This window comes from Acromyrmex echinatior, chromosome 1, assembly GCF_024713525.1.
Source record: "Acromyrmex echinatior isolate Ae372 chromosome 1, ASM2471352v2, whole genome shotgun sequence".
NCBI lineage: Eukaryota > Metazoa > Arthropoda > Insecta > Hymenoptera > Formicidae > Acromyrmex > Acromyrmex echinatior.
This window is the reverse complement of record NC_141852.1, coordinates 6917798-6942696: the sequence shown is the minus strand read 5'-3', so window position 1 is coordinate 6942696 and position 24899 is coordinate 6917798. Positions and strand designations below refer to the sequence as shown.

The following is a 24899-nucleotide window of genomic DNA, read 5'->3' as shown; positions in this document are numbered from 1 at the left end:
CAATAAATCACATGCGAGCTCATAATAATACGCGGAGCCGATAATAATAAGAGTCAATCGCCCGAATCGCTTTCTACAATTTCTACGATCGACAATATAACAAGCGCATCTCTCTGGCACAATGCACATACAGTACAATCGTTCGATTAATCGCTCTCGATTAACTCGTGCGAGAGTTCGCGGCGCAGTTCGTGGCGCAGAGCGGGGAGCACACGCGACGTGCGCGTGCGAGAGAGCGAATTTTTGTCACTACCCGTAGGGGAGTGCTGGCGGCGGCGGCGGGGCGGCGAAACTAACCACGAACTAAACAGAAGAAAAAAAGATGGCCGCCGCGAGGCTGCCATGAAGGGGCCGCGTCGCTGCTCGCGCTCGCGGAAATGGGACGTTGCGACATCCGAGTGTCATCATCGTCATAGTGAGAAGTGTCAAGCGTGCGGTGTACATCGGCGAGGGTGACACGGTGCGCCGAAGACAGTCGGCGGGGTGATTTGAGTCTTGAGACTGGAGTGGAGTGGAAGAGCGGAGCGCGGTAGCGCGCCGCACCGCGCTGCACTCGTCCTCGTCGCGCGTTCTAACGACGACGGTGACGAGAAGAGAGAGGACGGTGACGGTGACGACGACAACGACGACGGCCGCAGCGGCGACAGAGGGATCAGAGGGCGCGACAGCGACGAGGACGACGACGACGGCAGTAGCGACGGTGGCTGGCAAACTAGAGACGCGCGAGATGGCATCCGACGGGTAAGGGCCATCGGTCAGACGAGAAACCTGTCTTTCCCTTTAATTGCACCCGACTGCACCCGCGGGGTGCAGCGCCGTTTGCTACTCTAGGGAAAACGCGACTCACACGGGTACGGGACCGACGGTGCTCCGCAGATCGATAGTGAATTTTTTTTTACATGCACCCGTCCCAGTTTTCTCCCTCTCTCCGCGTCTCCGTCTTGCACTCTACTGTCTCCGTTCTTTCCCTTCGTACGAGCAGTAAGAAAGAGAAAGAGAAAGAGAGAGAGAGAGAGAGAGAGACACAGGAGACTTCACCGTCGCCTTTCTGATAACGGAGCGTGAGCACAATTTTCCGCTGCACTCCGTACTTCTTTGCGGCGCTTTCGCTCTGAAGTTCGCCGCTTGAAGTAGTTCGCAATTGGGCGGGTCTCTCTCTCTCGCTCGCTCCTTCGCGTGCGCACATTTTTCGCAGTTCGCGTTTTTCGCTCATTTGCGTTGGTCGCCGTAACGCGTTTTCCTTTCGGTACCGTGTCTCCATTTTTTTTTCTTCTCCCGTTCTCCATCTGTTCTATTCTCCCTCTTTCTTCCTTCCTCCTTCCTTCCTTCTCTAAAACGATATTCCGCACATACGCTCTCAATCCATGCGCGAATGGATCTCCGCGGCCTATTTCAGCCAATTAAACGGCCAGCATGACATCAGAGTGGACAGCCTCTCTCGTTGCATCGCGGCCCAGCATTCCTATCAATTTGCGGGGTCCGTTAAGGCAGGGGTGCGGCAAGGGCACGGACGGATGGACGGACGGATGGACGGGCGAAACACCCTCCTTCTTCGTTCACCCCGATTATCATCGTGTCGTCGTCGAGAACATTCTTGCAATAATTCTTGCGAATTTTAGACGGTCCCTCAATCCTCTCTTTTTCCAGCCCCCCTCGTTTAGTTTGTAGCGACGATTTTTTTTCCCCTCCCGAGATCGAGCAGTACGACGTTCCAATTAGATTCCTCGATTAATAATCACAGTTAATCACCATCGTTGCCCGCTTTGAAACGTACACATACTCGCGATATCGCGAGACATCTCTTTCTTTTTCACGCCCGGTCTATCCCGAATTCCTCGTGGAGATCGATGTTGCCGACGTATTTCCCGAAGATTGCAGCGAAATGCCGTGGATGTAAATAAAACATGGAAGCTACGGTGCTTCGTCGGTCCCGTTGCAACGCGACGATATTTCCGTCGATGTCTTGCACCCGGAATCGCCTTTGACATATCGATCCCGCCTTACGATTTTATCGTGAAATATATATATATATACACACATGTATATATATATATATATATACACACGCACACACACACACACACATTCATCAAAAGTATATGTATGTACTTCACTTCATATATATCATTTTGTGAGTGATAAAAAATTGTCAGAGGCGCAAGTAACTCGTAACGAGTGAAAGTTTAAAGGAAAAGAGTGATTTAGAGCTGTTGCGCAAGGTATATACCTTTGTCGCCGGTTATTTTAGGATTCGATAGATTCGCGATCGCAGGAGAAGTAAGGCTCCCCCCGACGATAGATATTAATGGCTGACAATTACAGTAGGATGGAATGGGTGGAGATCATAGAGCCACGCACCAAGGAACACATGTACGCGAACCTGACCACGGGAGAATGCGTATGGGATCCTCCACCGGGTGTACCTGTGTAAGCTACTCTCCTATATTGACTCTTTAATGCCTATTTCTATCAATGTAAATTAACTTTAATCTCCGTTCAACTTATTCCTCGTCTTTTTCTAGTTTTAAAGATTAGAAAAAGATGAGGAATAAGTTGAACGGAGATTAAAGTTAATCTACATTAGTAGAAACGGGCGTAATAATTTTCGTCCAGAATCCTAGGCAAATTTTTTTTAATTTTTTAATATAATTTTTTAGCATTTCCATATCTTCTGAATCCCGTTTCAATTATATGAAAAATTGAACCCGGTGAAATAATTTTCACACACAATGTAGGATGCATTTCATCTGGCGCTCACAACATTTTTATTTGAAAAGCAGTATTTGTAAAACATTTGTATTTTATATTTCAGCAGAGCACAAGAAAGTTTTTGTATTTTGTACTTCATGGGAGCATATAAAAATATTTTATGTTTGGTATTTCATCATACTTATTAATAATAAAAGATTGAAAGTATTTCGTATTAAGATCGAGATTATTCTTTAAATTACAAAATACAAAAGATTTTCAATTTTTTGATTTTAAATGCAAAATACAAAATACACTTATATTGCAAATACTATGTTTTAAGTAAAAGTATTTCAAATATACATCTTTCCAAGCTCCTTATTCAACATTTGATTTGAACAAGAAATAAATGGCTGCGTTCAATATAAAAAGCAACTTTGCAAGTATTGTAAAATTTTTTAATATAAATGATTTATACATATAAGTCTATACCTATATTTGAAATTGTTTTAAATACAATTTTAAGATGTAAGCCAATCAAAGATATTAATATCTTAACATAACATTACTTAAAATAAGAATGAACTATGAATATTATTCTTAGATTCAGTGAGAAATTAAGGATAAGGCTAATCATATTAAAGAATTTTACAACAGTTGCAAAGCTGCTTTTTCTGCTGAACGTAGTCATTTGATTCCAAGAGTGTTGCAGGGATCAAGTGGAATGTAGTCATAGTATTGTGGTAAACAAAAAATGTTATATAGACACAAGGCTCCATAACGGATAGTTTTTGAGTAATGGTATATCAAAGGTGTAAAGCTTGGGATAATTGAAAAACAATAGGAACAAGAAATAACAAATTTTAAACTATCAGAAATTGTGTGTATATAGATAAGTTAAAATATTTATGGTTTCTAACAGATTGAAATTTGTGTTTCTTTGTTCCTATTGTGTTTTTTAATTATTTTTTAGGTTTAAAATTTATATTCATAGATCATTTGTACACTACAGTTGCTTTCCATTAGACACAAGCCGATACAAGCTTTATTTTATTTTTCTTAGTATTCAGTGAAGATAGAATGAACAAAGACAAAACGACTTGTGTCACTAAATAGAAAGTATCCTCATAGCTTAAAAGCTATCTATTATTGAGTCTTGTGTTTATTTCTTTTTTTGTTTACTACATTATAAGCTATTTTATATGTAAAAACAAATTCATTTCACCGGGATCCAATTTTCTATATATATAATTAGTCTTTTTTAAAATTAGTCTTTTTTATAATTAGTCTACCTTTTGTCAGAATTTCTGTATAATTTTATAACTTTTTAAAAAATTTCTCTAATTTTTTATATAATTTGGAACATTTGGAACATCAGAATGTTAACAAAGTCTATATTCTTTAAGAGTTTTTTTATGTATGTGTGAATATTCTGAAATATTCTAAGATTTCTCATTCTATATTTTTCGAAAATATTTATAAAATTTGAAGAAATTTAAGAGGTATTTTTAAAAAATCTTTATGAATTTTTAAAATATGAAATATTCTTAAAAATATGAAATTTTGTAAGAATTCTTTCGTCAGAGGTTTTCTGCATCTATTCGATATTCCTGAAAATTCATGAAAAAATTAGCCTCGAAATATTTGTTACAATAAATCTATATAGGTTTTTTAAATCACCGGTAGATAGTATATTTTCAAAGTTGGATCAATATGTAAGACCTAGTTAACTTTTATTTTAAAGTTATACTTTAAAGTAAGTTGTTAAATTCAATTATATCCACTTAATTTAATTATATTATACGTACCGGCTAATTATTTTAAAGTGGTATTATTGTAATTACTTTAGAGAAAGTTGTCTTAGAGAAAGTACTAAGTCATCAGTTATCACAATATGTAGTACACGTCCCGTTTTATAATCTATAGGAAAAAGACGGACAACAATCAGTGGTGGGAGTTATTCGATCAGAATACCTCGCGGTTTTATTATTACAACGCAACGTCTCAGAAGACCGTATGGCACCGCCCGACGGATTGTGACATCATACCGTTGGCGAAACTTCAGGTAAAATAAACATTTCGATATCGTTTGATTTGATTTAACACATTTCTTATACAATATTGGTGCTGCGAGATGTGAGTCACACATTGATTGAGCTACTCCAGTGCGTTCAAAGTACGATAAAATCCAGATAAGATCGTGCCCCTCATTGGGATATCTGTCGGGATCTGTACTTATGAATCACATAAAATCTGCGAGTTCCGCATATCCTCTCGAACGCGCGCGAATGTGTACATATTCATAGATGTGTGTAATGATTTGTGAGTTTCTCTGGAATAACGTACGTTACAGAACTCGTGTATCTTAAAGTGGCGGAGATATAAGTGTGCAAGCGCGTCTGCTCTCTTCTCAGCTATAAATAGACGTTTGCAGCAGGGAGAAAAAATTCTGGTTTACATTATACTACAGTACTATCATGAAACTTCTTTCGTGATAATGTTATTAGTTCATTCTAGATTTGACAAAAATATGGTTGCCAGATGTTCCGGAAAACTATTCTACTTCACACCTACCTATTATAATATACGATTAAATGTAACATTATAAATTACTCTCTATTTGTGTCATAAAACATATTGTATTCTACATTTTATATATAGAGAAGATTAATGTTGGCGATTAATTATCATTAACTTATAATTATGTTTTATAAATCCGTTAATTTATTTATAAATTCTTATATTTGTATAGACGCTAAAACAGAATACGGAACCTGCAAGCGGTAGCACATCCGATACTCAAAAGGTAACTGAGCCGAGAAAGAAAGAATCTGTTTCGACGCAGACGCAAACTCCTTCAGTTAGTCGATCGACACGATTTAATCATCAGGAAAATACGAATCTCACTCCGACATTGGTAAATTTAATTTTCTCACAAGGATTAGACGATACATACATTTGGAGATTTTTACATGGCTACATTTTTTCTCGTAGCAAGCTCTTTCTCTTGGTACGAATAAAACACGGACTTCTACGGTTGGCGTTGATCTTCAGACTTCTCCTCCTTCTCCGTCTCCGTCCGCGAGGCGACATCATCATCACCATCATCATCACAATAACAGGCATCACAGGCACCATGATGTACCTACAACACGTACCAGACAACACAATCATTCACAGGATTCTGGTAGATCCAGCGACAGTTCCGTCTCGCATAGTAGGACCTCCTTGGAGTCGACCGGTTATCGTTTGTTGGATTCGCCGCATAGGCACCATCATCGTTCAGCCGCGCAAACGCCGGTGAACACCGCACAATCCTCTCCTAGGCAGCACAGTAGCGGCACTCTGGAGACTAGATGCCACAAGAGTGGGACTCTCGAAAGTGTGAAAAATCAGAAATCTGTATCGTTAGTAGGAGAACCACCGCCACTGGGTCTATCACTTTCGACCAGCACACCTCTGTTTAAGAAGAAGACATTCACTGATCCACAACGCGAAGGTAGGGCTGGAAACTTGGACCTAGACAAAAGTAAAAATGGTAAGGATGTATAATATATTTATGTTTTTATGCTTTTGCCATAATTATTTGTTGCAAGCTCCCCCTCCCCCCCCCCCACACACACACACGCGCGCGCGTATTTTTCTTTGTATCGATTGATTTTTCGATATTTTAGGCAGAGAAAGTAGTAGAGGCTCGTATGGTCCTGAGCCGAGTACATCGCCATATCGCGATTCTCTGATGGAATCCCGAGTCTTCAGGCAGGAAATGCCACCATATCGTCCGCCTGAGGTTCAACTTAGCCATAGTTACAAATCACAGAGCGAGAAGTATGGTTCCTTAATGGAGAGTGGCAATCGTTACCATAGGGATAGAGAACGGGAAATGCAGCAACATCATCGAGAACGAGTCAATAGTCTTGACAAGACGAACCCGCCAGGCTTTTATCCGAGTTCCATACATTCAAGAAACATGAATAAACAGCCGCAGGATGGTACAGGTAGCATAGGTAGAAGACATCATGGATGTTCCGCGTCGCTTTCGGAAGCAAATGTCAGGGACGTATATGGTGCAATGTTATCTGAGAGAAACGATCCTGCCAAGAGTCTCGGCAGATCTGCTGGCGTACATAGTGGTAATTCTTCAAAACAAAGAGGTCTTGAAGCGGTAGAGCGGGAGAGAGAGCGGGAGCGAGATAGGGAGAAGGAGTATAGGCGAAACACAGCGTGCAATAACTCATTGGATAGTAAGCAAGATAATCTTTATATTTCTTTCGCCACCTTCCTGTATATATGTGCACGTATCTTTTGCAATACATGAGTAATTATTATTTTACAAGGTGTGCCGCAGCCGTTGGGTCGTAGTTACAGTTTTGTGCAACAGCAAAAGCAGCAACAAAAGATACAGCAACAGTTACAGCAACAACAGCAACAACAGCAGCAAGCTAGAAGGAGAGAACGAGACGACGATGCTATGCACGAACGTTACTTGATGATAAGTCAAACCCACGAACAATCTAGACAGAGACTCAGTAGTAATACTAGCAGTAGTAACAGCAGCAACAGCAGCAGCAACAGTGCCGCGGGTGAAGAAACTGAGGGTCACGCCGAAGGAGACGATATCAAGAAGAAAAGAAGTAATGGAAATCCCAGTCCTCCGCCATCGCCGTTTTACGGTAACCTTCTGGCTGATGCTGATCATCTGTTACCGTTACAACATTATATCCTTCAACAAGCAAAATTATCAGGTAATAAATCAAAAATTTTTATGATATTGCAATTTTGTGCGATGGAATGTTTTATTATTTTTTTTCTTTTATTCACAATAGGTTGTTACAAGTTTGGAGATCCTTTATTAGTAGAAGAAGGGGAAGATTCTTTAGATGAAGAAGGTGGTAGAGGCGAAGGTATTGGCGGAAGAGGTGATGACGATTCCGATGATCAATTCGCCGACGACGAAGCGGCCAGCAATCAAGGCGATTCTTCCAGTCAAGAATATCTCGAGGATCATTACGCGGGTGAGATATTATTTTGAAGAGCATAAAATGTTATACGTTTTTATTGAACAGTTGTAATTAACGACGTATCTTGTATGTTTTTTAGATTTAGGTAATTACGATACCGCGGGCTTAGCGACTTACTATACCACAGCCGATACCCTGACAAGGCCGCAAGCGCGACCACCTTCACCGCCGAATATCGTGTCTCAAACGGAAGTGAGAGATAGCGTAGTGACTACTAGACAGGTCTCTGTACCCACCGTAAGTTCAACTCCGAGTATTGGTATAACGAATGTCGATAACACTGATCTGGAGGAAGCGCGAAGAGACGACAGTACGGGCGGTGGCGACATCGAAAAATATGCACAGGACAATCTCAATTTGAATTGCGGCAGACCGAAAGGACTGAGACTGCTATTTCGAAAGAAGTTCAGCGTTCGAGACATTCTCAGTTGGTCGAAAGATCCAATTCCGCAACCGATGCTCGCGATGGTGGACGGTGAGAAACTACTAAAAAGAGAGGCTTGCAATTTATTCCGATTGGTTCAAGTATATATGGGAGATCGCAAAGCAAATGTTGGTATGACATTGGACGGCGTCGCCATGGATATCGTGAATACCGCGTTCACGAAGCCGCCTCTGCGGGATGAATTGTACGTTCAGATCTGCCGACAGACGACGGAGAATCCGCGGAAGGAGAGCCTGCGACGCGGATGGGAATTGATGGCTGTGTGTCTGGCTTTCGTGCCGCCTAGCGCTACATTCGAGCCCTACCTGGAGGGCTACATGAATAGGCATCGCGATCCAAACTTCCAGTTTCCTGAGGTCGCCAAGTGGCCAATACACGTGCAAGTCAGTCATTACGCGACTGTAGCTTGCAGACGATTACAGCGGATCGGCGCGCACGGTAAACGACAGCCTCGCAAAGCTACGGTGGAAGATATCGACCAAGCGAGGGTAATAATTTGCACTAACAATTACTAAAATATCAATTATCGAATATAGATTAATTCACTTTGCATTACAATACAATATTCTGACATCCTTTGTGCTTTTTTTATAGATACAAATCTTCCGCGCGTCTATGTTCGGCGCGACACTCTCGGAAGTAATGGCTTTACAAAGGGACCGCTTCCCGCTTAGAGAGTTACCATGGATACAGACTACGCTGACACGCCAAGTGCTTGTGCGTGGTGGTACGCTAACTGAGGGTATCTTCCGGGTGTCTGCGGACGCCGATGAAGTCAGCGCGTTGAAATCTTGTCTGGACAGGTTTGAGGATGGTGCGATTCTGGCAGCTTCACAGGACGCTCATGCACCCGCCTCCTTATTGAAATTATGGGTACGCGAGTTGTACGAGCCGTTGATACCGGATTCCTTCTACGTAGAATGCGTGTCCATGCGGCATGACGATCCGGAAGCGTCTGCGGCAAATGTGGCTGCGCTTGTCGAACGTTTACCGGATCTTAACCGTCGTGTGCTGTGTCATCTAATACGCTTCCTACAGGTAAGAAGTCATTTTATACATAAATCGATAAGAGAAAGTCGAATGAAAATTTGTCTGTTATTTTCATCGTGCGCTTAGCGATGTGCAATCGTGTGATTCTAAATTTATATCGAACAAAATATCACACTTCTTTAAATAAAGTATAAACCTATATACACAGTAACATTTAATGTTATACGCATGGTGAGAGTATGAAGACTCAAGAGCAGCATGCACTCTATATCATTGAATCAAATTGAATTGAACGTCTTTGGAGAACATGTGCTACGATACTGAAACAATTTTACAGATATTCGCTAGACCCGAGGTGGTTGCCCGTACTAAAATGGACGCCAATAATCTTGCGATGGTGATGGCGCCGAATGTATTGCGGTGTACGTCCCAAGATCCTCGGGTAATTTTAGAGAATGCACGGAAGGAGATGGCCTTCGTCCGTACTCTCATCGAGTCATTAGACACCGCTTGGGTCGATGATCTTCACTGACCGTATCCTATCGCGCTAGAAAAAAGTCCGCTCTAGACTATTATGCCAAATGAATCAGCTGTATAGTCACGTCTATTGTTAGTTATCTCTTTCTCTCTCTTTCACTGTTCTCAATTTATCTTCACACACTCTTCTTGTTTGTCCAGTCACCAGTTTTTCCCCATAGTCCTCCTATATAAATGTTCTTCGTAACGGTAATTTAGTGCTAAAGTCTACCAAGCTAATCGATCAAACCTGCTCCCTTATTTCCTATTTATTATTTATATACAGATTCTATGTTATATGACAGATTTTAGAGATTATATTAGATTATATTATGTATATCGCTATATTATATCATATTATATATTTTACCAATCCCTTGTTACCGCGTCGAACAAACGTGGACGGCTTTTTTACTCAATCATTGTTGAATCTCGTGTAAGATAAAAGAGAAGAATCATGTGTTACCGTGTATAGCTGCGCTCCGCGATAATCTTTTTGTATAAGCGACGGATTAACGTGTAAAGCGTTTTATCGAGGAGTAAACACTGCGAAAGATTAGCAAGCTGTAGTCGCAGGTGTGTTTCTTCCCCCGAGATCTCCAAGAACAAATATAACACATTTTACATAAACTTCCACGAATACACAAATCTCACATATATTTTATAAAAATATCCCCATTTTATTTTTGTGCAATAGTATCCATACTTATAACTAATAAACTTTATTTTACAATGCAACAATCTATACAGATATAAAAAAAATAGCTCGGAGTATTCTTGTCATAAACAAGAATTGCCTTTTCATTACATGTTTTGTACATTTTATTTATAAAGATTATGAGCAAATAGCAGTATAGTTTGTCGTCTTTGAGTCACCGCATTTTGCGCATCTTTTTTTTTTTTATAGTTCTTAAGCAAGAGAATATCACAACCTATCGTTATATTTGTATTGCGAGAGACAATACGATAATCATATCATCGTATGAAACAGAATAAGTGTTAATGTATAATACATAGATCGGCTTAATAGAAGCCTTACATTAGTAATCACTCAAGACTCTCTAGCGATAATCACATCCATAAGAAATTAATTTTAATGCGTTACGTCTACTGTTATATACAACATGTACATAGTAAATTGATCAATACTAATACTGAAGAAATCGTTACCAAAAAGAAAAAAAGCATAGCGAGAAGTTCAACTTTTCTATCGAAAGCACGCTCATGGCTTTGATTTCGCTTCTAGACGTTTATTCGCTAAGAATTTCTCTTCTTACGAACTGCTTTCGCAATCAATCGTGTTATTAGAATCTAATCTTCGCCGACGGGACAAATCTCCAGGAACTCGATTATAGATGTGTAGAGCAATGAGTTGCGTCAGATCGTCTCGTCCATAGAAGTGTTAATTGGTAGCTCGTGCCGCATTTGAAGAAAACGGCAGATCGCGATAAATAGAGAAAGAGAGCACAAGTACATAAAACCGCCTCTTCCATCGGTATATTGTCGGCGAAAAAAATTACGAGGATTACCGCGATTCTCTCGTTTCGTTTCATCATCATTATCGTCATCATCATCATCGTTGTCCGACTTTCAAGAATCGCCTCTGGATAGTAGCAGCTGCGTTTTTGTAATTATATGACGCGCCCAAAATGCGATTTCCCGCCGCGGAACGGATCGTCAGCAATTGTCGACGAACGTGGCGGTAGATCCGCTCGCGATCTCTGCGTACTCTTGTCTGCTAACCGAGCAAAGCTTGCTGGAGAAATCCGCTTCGCGTTTTCTAAAAGCGGTACAAAGTTAAGTGTATATCTACAAGAAGACAATCCCAAAACCATTATTGGTTGCATTCAACAGAAAAAGCAGTTTTTGTAACCCAGATAGCACACAAATGTTTTGTGAATGTTCTATAAATATTCTAAGAATATTCTACGAATGTATATTAAAAGCACTGTCAAATATTAATGATATATTTATAGTATATTCAAATGGCATAATTATAATGTTCTGTGAACATACTTAATATTTTGTACAAAGTTTCATGGAATATGCTATGTATTTTTATACGAATATGTTATGGAACATTCTATAAATGTTCTTTTCATTATGAATATGGATCTAAATAGAATATTTTATGTATATTTATAGAACATTTGAGTCAAATATTATGAAAAATATTTGTATTTTACGAGAATATTCATCGAATGTTTTATGCTATTTGGGAAGATTCTTTAATATGGTTTTTAACGTCTTACCGAATTTAATATAAACTAATCATATTAAAGATCATATAGATAATCATATTATCTTATAACGGTTGCAAAACTACTTTTTCTGCTAAATGTAGCAGTTGTCACACTCTAGTTTCTCACCCTCTGCCCGGAAGATCCATAGCATCCACTTTGACGCTGTTAACATACAGACGATCATTACACCAGAAGAAGCACAGGGATCTGGGCTGCAGTACGTCCATGTCGTAGACCCAGGAGAGTTCAATTCGTCGTATCTTACCGATGTTGCCGATGGAACCGGTCGGATGAGCAACGACCATCCGCGCGGTCGATCCGTGCTCCAGTTTCATGTAACCGCTGCGGGGGAGGGATAGTTCGTTAAAAAATAGGCAGGTAGAAAAGAACTGGACGGGGGAGGGGGAGGAGGAGATGGGCGTTCGAGCGCTAGAATATATATTCTCCGATGTTTTTATGTGGCTCGTTGTTTACGATCACGCAGCATCGGTTGCGAAACGTGAAATTAAATATACATATATAGTTGCCCTGACAACAATTTTTCTTGGAATCCTTTATATAATTTTTCAGGATTCAGGATTTTCTGAATTTGTCAGAATTCTTGTATAATTCTGTAATTTTTTAGAAGTTTCACAAATTTTTTACGGACTGGAACACTTAAAAAGTGTTGAGATAGTCCAGCAAATAAGTGTAAGTCAAAATGACGAAAAATAATATCAGCTTGTTTGCTGAACTTTCTCAGTATTTCGTCAAAACGACAACAAATAACGTTAACTTGTTTGCTGGACTTTCTCAGCATTTCGTTAAAACGACGACAAATAACGTTACACGGAAAGAATTTTTTTTAGAGTTTATCCTGAAAATATGATAGTTCTGGGACAACACTATTTCGAAGAATTTTATGTAAATTTCTCTCATTCATTAATAAAACTACAATAAAATATAAAATAAATTTGATTAATTTTACTAAACTTTACCTGCACAGTAAAAAATTTTCAAAATATTGTATTGTACCGCAACTATCATATTTTCAAGGAATTGAATTTTAAAAGATAATTCTCTCCATGTAGCTTGTTTGCTAGGAGTCTAGATATATCTTTTCTGAAATTTTTTAAATACATAAATTCTGAAATATTTAAAAATTTCTCAGTCTATCGTTTCCGAAGGAAACATATAAAAAGTTTAAGATATTTTTTAGAAACCATCATAAATTTAAGACACGATAAATGAGAACTTTTTTCACCAAGATGATTAATTTGTATTATTAATCTTCGCAGTCGCAATGACCAAGAGCGACATAGACGAATGTGGGTTGTCGAAGCGATAACGTTCGCCAGCATGATTACTTACCTGGGCGTAAGATCCATGTTGCGTATCATGCCTTTGTCGGCGTGGAGAGTGACTTTCATGAAGCCCTGCACCCAGCTCTCCGCGGTCGGCGGTTGGGCGAGGTTGATGGTAATTCTATAATGTCTTCCTAAAAGGTGATTATGATTGGTATCAGAGAGTATCTCAAGAGAGATCGAGGGGGAAAGAAGAGAGAAAGAGAGAGAAAGGGGGAGCTCCGTTTACTGCTTTTATCGCGGTACGCGCGCGGAGAAAGTCGCGTCTTTCGCGATAGAGAAAAGCCGCATTGCTCAGTAGATATTCTTCTCTTCGCATCGATAGCGAGAAGTTAACAGACGTCTATACAGGCAAATTGAATAAATTTCGATCGAAATTAACGTTCATATCTGGCGGGCAAGATTTTTAATTGCGATTGCAATATTTCTTGCACGACGTTATGATATACAATCAAAATATCTATTTAAAATCATGAGAGAACATTGCATTGTAATGAAACATTGTAATGGAAAGCTGATGATTTCGATGATGTTCTTAAGCTACAGTTATTATTACTGGGAAAGTTAATAGTTATCGTTTTTAATTTTATAACGTCAAAATTCATCAGCATTAGCATAAGTAATCTTAATATCGAAGATTATATAGCCAACCTGGATTATACGTATCTATAGATACTAGATAGCAAGAAATAGCGTTTGAATTTATTTTCGTTAACACCATTTAATCCTTCGGAGCTAACGATGAACTCCACGAGTTTTTATTACAGTTACTGACGTTGGATTTGTAAGACTCATTTAATTTATGTTAATTAAAAGGCTCTCTAATTAATTTCAAAGGACTACCTAAGCGGAACAACAAATCACAATAATATTAAAATGGCGTTAAAATAGTAATGATTGAAAAGTAACTGTTATTCATCATTTTGGAGTCATTTTGGTGTAATGATGACTTGTGTTCTTCTTGAGCAAAATGACATAACTCGTATAAAAAAGAATGTATGTAAGACCAGTATTTATAGTCGGTTCTTATTTTAAGATCATCTTAAGTAATATCTTAAAATATTAATGCAGCCCTCCTTCGTAATATTTTAAGTCTGTACTTAAGACGGTCTTAAATATAAGAATCGATTATAAATACCAGCCTAAGTATATTTCAATAAGAATAATCTAAATTTGGAGATGTAACATAAAGAAAATTTGAATTGTTTGACATTTTTGACCAAGAGATTTATAATTGAGTGGGTTCAATAGATCTACCGTCACTTCCGGAAGATTAAGAATCTGCTCAACCGCTTTCAACAGATATCGTACTCACTGCAATAAGGATCATCTTTGCCCGTCATAAAGAAGAATTTGGAGCCCAACAAGGACGAGACATCTTGTCCCATGGCTTGGCGTTTTATCAGCGCAGGACTGGTGTCCGCGTGGTAACCCATTACGCCGCAGCTCAGGCTATTGTTGCTCTTGCAGGAGAAGCACTCGCCTCGCAAGAAGCTTGCGTAGCTCGAGCACTCGTGCGCCACGTACTGGCACTTGGAGTTGATGCTCTCGATGAAGAGTTTGAGCGCGCGCACGTGGTTGCAGGCGACCAGGACGCGCGAAGCCTCCTCGAGGCCCTCTCGTATTAAGGTAAGCGGCAGTGATGGCGTGGTCTCGCTCAGATCCGTGCAGCCGGGCTGTTCCTTGCCGTTGTTAGGATAGAAATCCAGGTGTCCGCAAGGCTGGCTCATCCCATATCCTGGAAGGCCTTGCCATGTACTACGTTAGTTTAGAGAATGTGACTCACAGTGGGAATGCGACGGAGCTCCATTTATTAGAGAATGATTATCGAAATGATGACTGACGAATATTGTTACACATATATTTAATAAATAAGGATTTTATCAAATAAAGCTATATTCTATCTAGAAGCTATATGCTATCTAGAAAGAAAAAAATCTGATCGTATTAATTGAAAATTGAATAGAGTATGTCTTGGAAAATAAACGAAGCAAAATTCTTCTATAAATTATGAGATAAGCATGATTAAGTCCTTCCTGTTAAACATACTAAAATTTCTTGATAATAATATTATATAAAATTATTTAGTTTGATCAATATAACTTTTTAATTTAAAAAAAAAAAGAACATTTAGTGAATACATTAGAAATTTTTTTAAATCTGTTTACGTTGCTTGAAATTTCCAAAAATTTTTACACTTAAGATATTTCTCTTTTTAAGAAGTTTTTGAATTACCAAGTTTTCACATGAGATTTTATAAATTGATGAACTTAGTTTTCTGAATTCTTGTCATTCGCTAAGTTACAAGTGTTTTATAATGTTCTTAGCTGATTGGAAAATTAAACATTGATTTTTTCGTAATTCTAGTAGATTCGTCATCTTTCGAGTGTTCATTCTAATCAATAGAACTTCCTAGTTTTTCGTTACATGCACGGTCGAACTCAATAAGAAATCTATTCGAAGCGGTAGTGTCTATTGCGCGTTTACCTAAGAAAAATATGCTCTTTCCATCGGTGTGAATTACGTCTACCAGTCGGGCGTCCGTGTAATCTAGGCGAAGATGGCTCGGCATTCCTTGGAAATATGGCTCCGCAGGATCCAACCCGGTAATACGTCCAATATTGCCACCCAATTTCTCGCCCGCATAACCGGCTGTGTGGGCACCGAGGCTGTGCCCGATTAAATGTACGTCGTTCGGATCTAGGCCGTAATTTGTCTGAAATTTTATCAGAAATAAGAATAAATATATAAATACAGTATTTTGCTACAATCATACAATTAAAAAAATATATAACATAAAACTATAAAACGATTTACGTCATACTTGATGCTACGAATGTTTTAGAGATTTTTTGATTAGTCAATTAATAATAAAATTCTTTTTTCTGATTAATCAATTAAATGTTTCGCAATACTTGTAGCGGTAAGTGGATCGGATTATAATAATGTGTATAAATGACGTACTTATATATTTAACGTTTGTATATATTTGTATATATTATATTTAGTGAATTTATAAATCTAGGATGACTTGGACACCCCACACGCGAGTAATAAAGGATTAATGGGATAATCTAGAAACATCTCTTACTTGTAAGTGCTTGATGAGATGAGCTATTTCGAGTCCAACCAGTCTCGTGTTCGCTGTCGCTTGAGTGTACAAAGGTAGACTTCCACCAGCCCAATCGACCACGATAACATTGTAATCACCGTGCACCAACAGTTCACTCCTCATTTCCTACGAGTATATTTTGTGGGTAAATAATTGGCGGTAATTTTCGCTTGTTATTTAAGAAACTGCGTCTGTCATCAAATGTAACTGTGTCACTAGGTCGCGTATATCTATTTGAAACATTGACGCAATGTAGCAGAAAAGTACATTTCTTTACCAATACGTCTAGCTCGCAATAGACGACGATGGTCGGGCGATGGAGATGCACGATGTAGACTAGTTTTTTACATACATGCAATTGGTATTATAAATACGACAGTTTGATTGCGAATACATAAAGCAAAGATTTCTATAAAAATCTAGGACGATAAACGAGTATCTGTATAGGAATAATAAAAGAATAAAGCTCACCTTGACCCAGTTGCTGAGTGGAGTGTCTATAAAGCCATGTATAATGAATTTGGTTTGTCGCTTAGGATTGAAGTTCGAGTTTTCGATGGATTTATTCTTGGCCACTTTTAATATTTGACCCTGAGGGAAAAATGACTGGACATTATTAAGTGTACACATCTGTGAGAGAATAAATTATTCGAAGAGTTTGTTCAAAATCATTTATGTCAATTTTAAATCTCAAATGCATGACGCATATACATTATTATTATTGAGAAAGACAAATGCATGCTAATTGCAAGAATTATATTCATATATAGATACGCGCGTATTTGTTTCCAAGGAAAAAAATATTAGCAAAAAAGAAAGTTATGAGATATCACAGATTTGCATTATGTTTTTTTAAAAAAATTTACAATTATCTTATCTTAATTTACAATTATTACCATTCGAAAGCAAAGTGCAAGTTTCAGCTTTAAGAATCTATTTTTTGAATTGCAGTGCGACGATTTTTAACGGAGTTGTAAGGACGAAAGTTAAAATGCTTCTTTTATTTAATTCGCGAACTCAGTAAAAAATTTTAGGAATATTAAAAAAAAAAACAATTTTGTAACGAAAACTTTTACGTTAAAAAGTCGACATTTTTCTCAAATTTTTTAAGGCATATAACAGGTTTATAGCATGAGAAGAAAATTTCCTATTTTGTTGAGCTTGTAAATTTTCTGTGTAAAAATTATCAAACTCACTGGAACTCAAAAAAACATAGTGACCTTCTAAAAATATTGATTTGAAAGCTTCCAAACTTTTTCTTTTAATTTAAATTGTTCATTTTTAATGAAATTATACACGCACAGCTAGTTGAACATAGAAGTTCGATATAGAACTACGAGCTTTCATTTCAATCCAATATTTGCCAATTCCGTCAATCGTAAAGCGTATATGCAAAAGCATTTTAATTTCACGATTCAGCGGTTTTATGCGAAGTAAGTGATATACGTTTGCGTGTGCAGTTATGGTAGAGGTATGTGATTTCACCGCTCATGTTATGTTGCTGATATATCACGCTCGATACTTCGCACAGACCTGTGGTTCTCTTCCTCCTATTCATTAATTCATAAATCAGAGATCTTATCAGAGATCTTCGCGCACGTAAGAATAGTGTGTGGCACATTGCACCGCTGCCTGCACATTGATATTAATGGAGTTAATTAAGATATCCATTGGGTTCAATATCGACAGCTGATCCTATACGCGATATGAGACAAGAGGATGGAGGATATTCTCATTCGGTTATTCTTGTCGCAAGACAGACTCTGATGAGCTCTTTCAATACAATTTCTCAATATACGCGGTTATATGCGGAAGCGTTTACATTAAATTTACTAGCTATGAAATTCCAGTCGTCGAAGAATTTTGATCCATTTCACCCAGGTTTCACTTTCGCGTTAAGAGCCAAAACGCAAGACGTACTTTCGAAACACCCGTGCGATTTTTATTTGTAAAGTATCATCCACCTTTTCAAGACGTTCTATATATATATATATATATATATATATATATATATATATATAGTAAAAATCGTTGTGGATTTGTGTTGGAAACGATTCACTTACGGTTTTGTTAACAGTTCGTGTCGAATTTTTTGAAACTAATCACAGAAATGGATTAATTTATATTTTGACACATATGAAAATTAAAAATATGTTATTTATGTTATTTAATTCAAAATGTTATTTAATTCAAGGGATTGTATTATCATTGCTCCTTTAATTTCTAATAGCGTGGGGATAGTTAGGATTTCCTATTCCAGGTTCAAAATGAGAGTAATATTTTTCATAATAAATTCTTCGTATTTTAAGATGTTTATTAAATGGATAATCAATTTAATTTATGATATTATTATTTCAGCTTCAGTTTATGATTACGTTTTAAATCGGATAGTAATTAGTGTGCAGTTTATACAGGATGATTCACTTTATTAATCTTAACAGGTAAATATTTTGAAAATATACAATTTTATCAAAAAACATTTCAAATAAAAATTGTACAGTATATAGAGAGACAATGATAATAATATTAGTTTTGAATGATGATAATATTATTTTTGAAATATTTATCTGTCGAGATTAAAATAAAATCTGTATAACTGGAAGATGTATTTAAAATTTACATTTTATTTATTATTATAGGATTTAATCTTGACTACGTTTAGCCTTTATTTACTTTACTTTTTTCACTTATTCGATTGATTATGTAGCGGTCTAGTTTAATTTTTTGCTATTTATCGAAGCATTGGTCTTTACTTACGTCCAAAGGATTTTGATTCGTGTAGAGGATGAATCTGGTATTAATAACTTCTCGCGGCAACGGGAAAACGTTGAGAGGTCGATGAATGAGGTGATACCAGCTCCTGGTGATGTTTAGGCAACCCAACTCGTCATAGCAGCGTGTCTCGTTTTCGACTAGAAAAAATTGTCTCTTCAGTGATTAATTTTGTTCGTTATAACAAAATTTAATTCTATATTCATAAATAATATGTATCTACTTTACAAAAAGAAAAACTTCATTGCTGGCAGCCCACAAGAGATGCATGTGTAAAAAATAACAAATTTTAATATACATATATTTCATGTATTGCACTGCCGGTCGAAATCATATATAAAATTTAAGAATATTTCAATGAAACATTACTTAAAAGTTCTGTTACATGCTTTATTTAATTTTTTTTCTTAATTTGAAGTAAATAGGTTAGTTGTGATTAACATAGTACTATTCAATTTTAAGAAACTGCTGCAGTAGAGTCTTTTTTCTAAAATTAAACTATTTCACACAACTGTTGATTATTTTAGAAGATGAATAGAAAAGTCTTCTATCAGGAAAAAAAATTTGTAGCTAGATCTAGATGCAATAAGTACAAAATACTCCTAAAATGTATGAATATTTTATTAATCTTTTTAATATTCATATAACATTCTAGTAATATTGTGTTTTATGGAGATTATTTAGATTAGTAAAATAATATATGAGATTAATTGTTAAGGTGGTTACTTTAACAAAAAAGGAATCTAATTTAGTGCTTTTATTGTAAAAAAAGTTGGTAAGAACATATTTTGTAAAATTTTCAAACATTTTATATTATTGTTCATTTTATTATAAAATATTGAATGAAATAACACACAAAAATTAAATATTATATTACGTAATCATAGTATATAATTGTTTTAACATAATTATATTATGAAATATTATATGTCATGATACATGTTATATAATAAAAATATATTAAATTATACGTTATAATATTATATCAATTATATTAGTCTGCATATTATTCATATAGTAGACATTTTTAATTAATGGTCTCAAACTTTCGGCCGGCAGAGTATACGTGTCTTGGACATTGTAAAGAAGAATAAAATGTACTCCCAACATTACTGCGATCGAATTTTTTATCTAATCTGTATGATAGTTACAAGGCAGCCAAGGTATGTTGACTTCGATCCGATCGCTGCGCGCCCACTGCCAAGGGTCCAGGATTCCGGCGGAGCAGATAACAGGAGTCAATGCGACGAGGAGCAGGATCAAAGTTCCTTCGCCATTGTCGCCGACTCCTCGTCCATTCATGCCGCTCCTCATCCTCATCCTGTAAAAAAAAAAACCCGACGCGATCGATAACAATTTACACAGTGTCGCTAATTCGCTAATGTACTAATGTTGCGTACTAATGTTTGAATCATGATGATGAGTTTTCTTTCATTTTTTTATACTCAATCGCCAATTAAAATTAATGTAAATTTTCTCCAAACAAAAGGATTGTTTTGATAAATAAAAAAGTAAAGAAAAAAGTATTATATATCGAAGATTATTACGGAAACATATTGCGAGCGCACTGGAATACGAATGCATGCAAAACTATTGAACGAACACTATGACTGTTTGTCGAACTTGTATTGGGCAAATATTGCGTGTTGCACGAGGATTAAATCACTACTAAATGTTTGAAAGGATGATCACTGAATCTAAAAGCGCTGAGAATAATGTTGGTGGGAGTTGAAGAGCCTTCGAACTCTTGTGAGCTAATAAAATCTCCAATCGTTTAGGGGAAAGATATTTGGCAAGGCGGACTGCACACATTTATGTTCAGATCACCTCGATGTTCAATTAATTGTTACCTCATGCTTCAAAAAGAAGTGGCCGGATTTTTTAATTCACTTCTAAATGATCACGCATTTTACTTTACATTTGACATTAGCGTCTATAACGTTTAATGTTAAGGTCTTGGTAGAAAAATTTTCATGCATGAATATATATATACATATATATATATATATATATATATATATATATATATATGCAGAAATATGTATAAATATTCACATACATATCTAATTATGTACGAAATACATCCATACATTTTTTTCTTTTAAACTTATTTTTTGTAAACTTTTTGTTCTTTTAAACTTATTTTTATTTTTTGTAAACTTATTTTTTAGTGTAATAAAAATAAAATAATAATAATGAGAAAATATAAAAAATAATTGAAGGGACAATTATCGCATTGTTTGTTTTAGTAAGAAAATCACGTTTAGAGAAGTGTAAAAAAAATTGCTGGAAAAATGTAAAAAAAATTGTATGTATAATTTTACATACAATTGTATATCAGTAACTTTTTTACATTTCTCCAAACTTTCTTCTAAAACAAATGGTGTAAAAATTATTCTTTTAATTGTTTTCAATGTTTTTTCATTATTATTATTTTTATTACACTAACAAGTAATTTTAGAAAAAAAGAAGGACATATTTCATATATAACTATATATATTTATAAGTATTTAACAGAATTTTATGTTTACACATATTTATATACATTCATGCACGAAACATTTTATAAGCCGACAGTAACATTTGTTTATCCGGGTCTTTGTCTGTTCGAATTGACGTTGTCATAATCACGCGATGTATATGCGTATATCATTACTTGCTCTACGATATTCGTACTGCGTGTGATTTATAATGACATGTTGGCGGCCACGATAATAGAATGAGGAAGAGGAAGCCAAACCTCAGTTAACGTATTGGATATTTCGATGATATAACTCGGCCTATCTGTGTTCATCGTTACGGGTTTCAGACGTCACTTTTGCAATAAAGAAATGATCGTTAATCATATATTTGTTGAATAATAATCGCGTTGCTAATTGCATTCATCAATGAGCGAAATTTGCGAGTTTTTCAAGAAATTCTTTGCCATGCATCGGAATCGAGCTCGAACATTAATGGAATGATTGTTCTACTTGCAGCCTTCATTAGCTTATGCAATGAGGATTAGCTTATGATTATGCAATTGCGCGAGTATCGCATCTCATTGAATCTAAGATTATGTCATGCGCGTATATTGTACTTACGTAGAGATCGAGGGTTCACGATTGCAGGGATATATAACGGCTAGAAGCAACTCCTTGTGAGCATTATCACGTTAAGTTACCATTGATGCACGCTTTCACCGGCCAACTAAGCTATTCCGGTTATTCGTAGCGGAAAACGTGCATATTCAACGATCGACGTTAATAGATTGTTAGTTTAAGTGCACTATCCGGTAAACAGATCGCATCGAGTCATTTGGAATTGGTCGAGATCAACGAAGTGGCACGAGAGATCATTATTTGCTGGCGGAAACGCGATAGAGAGTGGCGAACAAAATGTCTTTATTATAAAAGAATCAAAATAGTTTCCAGAGTTTAATGGAAAATACGAATGTTACACATATATCGGCACCTACTCTTAGCACCGAGACATTACCGTATCTTTTGATATTTCTTCTTATTGTCCAACATTGATAATGAGAAAAAATATGTGGATACATAAAAAAAGAAACGATTGTCATGGATTGATTATCATGGAAATAATAGCAACATGTAAACAAATAAAATATTAAGGAAATATTCATATTTACTGTAATAATATTGCAATTATATTTACACAATTGGATAATTTGCATTAAAATTAACACATTTTATATGTTCCAAACAATCCATTTAAATTTTTGCATTACTTTAATACTAGATAAATATGTTAGAAAGTAACACAAATATTATATAAAAAAAAATAATATAAAAAGTGTACTGATATAATTTGTAAGCAAACTGCGAAAGCATATTTTTTCAATAAAATTTATAATATATTAAATTAATATGTATTTTTATTCACTTATTTTAGAATTTACGTCTTAAAATGCATTATTTTTATGTTACTTATTCATTCATTTATAAATTGTGTTATTTTAATATTAAAAAATGTCGAACATGATTTAAAACGTTCAAATAACATAATCATAAAAATTCAATACAAATTTTTGACAAGGACTTGACAAAGACGTTTCTAACATAAATACAAAAAATGTTTTTAATATATACAAAAATAGTATTAATTTTTTTTAGATCTAATTTTTTTTACATCTTGATATTTTGTACTATATCAATACTAATTTGAAATTATCATGATTTATAGTAGAATTTTTCATAATTAGTATAATTATAAAAATATAAGATCACTATTACTACATTATAATAGCAACAATTATGAACATTCTTGACCATAATTATTTTATTTATAATTACAAATACCAAACACATTTTTCCTTTTAATAAAGCCACAAATTTTTTAATTTTCGCTCTTCAGAAAATCTCGGAGCATTCAATTTTTCTGCGCAAAGATAAAACGGAATTGAAATCCGATAACATCTTTTTCTGCCTCTTCGTAACATCGCTGAAAGACGTCATGAAATTAAGATTGGAATGGAGTCTCTGGTTATCGTTTAAGGTAAATTATTCTTGAATTAATTATTTACAGCGATAAATAGATAGATATCGGGGTGGAGGTATGCATTGGAAGGAACGGAATGTAACGGGTGGAGCAAGAATAATTCGAAACCTGTTGCCGAACAAATATGGGCAGCGCCGCGCGTTATTTTCTGCATTCCTCAAATGAGCAGCTGTATATTGAGGCCTGGAGGCTTGTCTTCCAATCGCATACGTCGTTTCAATGAGTCACGTATAAAGAATACAGTATAAACAGTGTTCTGCCTTGGAGCGCTTTATTATCCGCCTCTATCATGATTGTGAGCAATTCTGAGGCGTATACACAATACGTGTATATCGTTTTCGAGCTGTATGCATGAACTGTTCAGTTCATGCATACAGCTCGTTCATCAACTGCTCATGATATGGCAGTTGTTTTTTTTTTGCCTTTGTATCGCCACTTTCCCTCTATTTCCGCAGAATATTCCTAGAGGCGAAATATGTAAATGTTGCGATTATTCTCGGTTATCCATGTCTGATTGGCGTAGAACGACATTGACACAATAATTACCGCAGTATCTCGAAAGTTGTATGTTAATGTCCTTTTATCCAGTCGTTGCTTTATTAATTGCTTGCGTTGCTTACGATTTTAATATGTAGAATAAGGTTGCTGAAATTGCATCATTTTTAAGATAAAGGCTTATAACTCAGGAATTGTAAAGAATATTCTTAAGTTTTTTTTTACAGCATAACAAATTATAGTCTCTTTTCTCTTCCTTGTATATTTTTATTATTTTTTGCGTTATAACGTTTTAAATGAGAATTTTTAAATAAAAAAAATTTTAAAATTAAAGGAGAAAGATTGTATTTTAATATGCTGTTAAAAGTTTAAGAATATTTTTCATAATTTCTGGAACAAATAGTAATATTTTAGAAGGTAATTCAAAGAGTTTCTATGTGAAAAAAATAAATACTTTGCAGATTTAAAGACATATATATTTTTATATATATAATAAAAAGGAATAAAAATGTAAGAAATTATTATAAGTAAGTAATATAAAGCATGCGATTTAGAATCGAGATTAGATTGTGGTACAATTTAGAAAACTAAATAGAGTTTTTTGCAAAACTTTATTTATTTAATCTATTGTAAAGAATGTAAAAAGAAACTTTATAATCTTATTAATCTTATTTTAATAATAGCATTTCAATCACGACAATGTATCAAAACACAGGCTATTTAACTTACATTTTCTGCAATTCAGCTATATGAAATATGTTGAAAATAGCAATA

At 35.8% G+C, this 24899-nt stretch overlaps 2 protein-coding genes across 9 annotated transcripts in view; one reads left to right on the top strand and one right to left on the bottom strand.

Annotated features, from left to right (window-relative positions):
* The first annotated feature begins 231 nt into the window (after positions 1-231).
* On the top strand, positions 232-14995 carry RhoGAP93B (MyTH4 and RhoGAP_KIAA1688 domain-containing protein RhoGAP93B). 4 transcript variants are annotated; one of them, XM_011052387.2, is made up of 11 exons: positions 232-741; positions 2326-2427; positions 4615-4753; positions 5441-5605; positions 5683-6226; positions 6363-6932; positions 7026-7433; positions 7515-7703; positions 7789-8642; positions 8749-9192; positions 9482-14995. In XM_011052387.2, exons 1-11 carry the CDS (start codon positions 728-730, stop codon positions 9674-9676), a joined length of 3624 nt encoding a protein of 1207 aa, XP_011050689.1. In that variant the 5' UTR covers positions 232-727; the 3' UTR covers positions 9677-14995. The 4 variants fall into 4 exon arrangements, with proteins under 4 accessions (XP_011050689.1, XP_011050688.1, XP_011050690.1 ...); XM_011052386.2 differs by having other exon boundaries at positions 2323-2427; XM_011052388.2 differs by having other exon boundaries at positions 2249-2427; positions 5683-6187.
* The window catches only part of LOC105143857 (pancreatic triacylglycerol lipase), a 34501-nt gene continuing 19921 nt past the window's right edge, over positions 10320-24899 (bottom strand). The window contains exons 1-10 of one of the 5 annotated variants that reach the window (XM_087411597.1): positions 22214-22323; positions 20282-20451; positions 19116-19270; positions 16830-16949; positions 16338-16484; positions 15734-15962; positions 14562-14993; positions 13254-13380; positions 12030-12245; positions 10320-11440 (exon numbers count right to left, since the gene is read on the bottom strand). In XM_087411597.1, coding sequence (XP_087267723.1) covers positions 11338-11440; positions 12030-12245; positions 13254-13380; positions 14562-14993; positions 15734-15962; positions 16338-16484; positions 16830-16949; positions 19116-19270; positions 20282-20450 — 1698 coding nt within the window. In that variant the 5' untranslated portion in view covers position 20451; positions 22214-22323 and the 3' untranslated portion in view covers positions 10320-11337. Of the gene's footprint in view, positions 11441-12029; positions 12246-13253; positions 13381-14561; positions 14994-15733; positions 15963-16337; positions 16485-16829; positions 16950-19115; positions 19271-20281; positions 20452-20677; positions 20801-22213; positions 22324-24899 lie in introns of those variants that run through there. The other 4 variants (XM_087411599.1, XM_087411588.1, XM_087411596.1 and 1 more) reach the window with 4 other exon arrangements.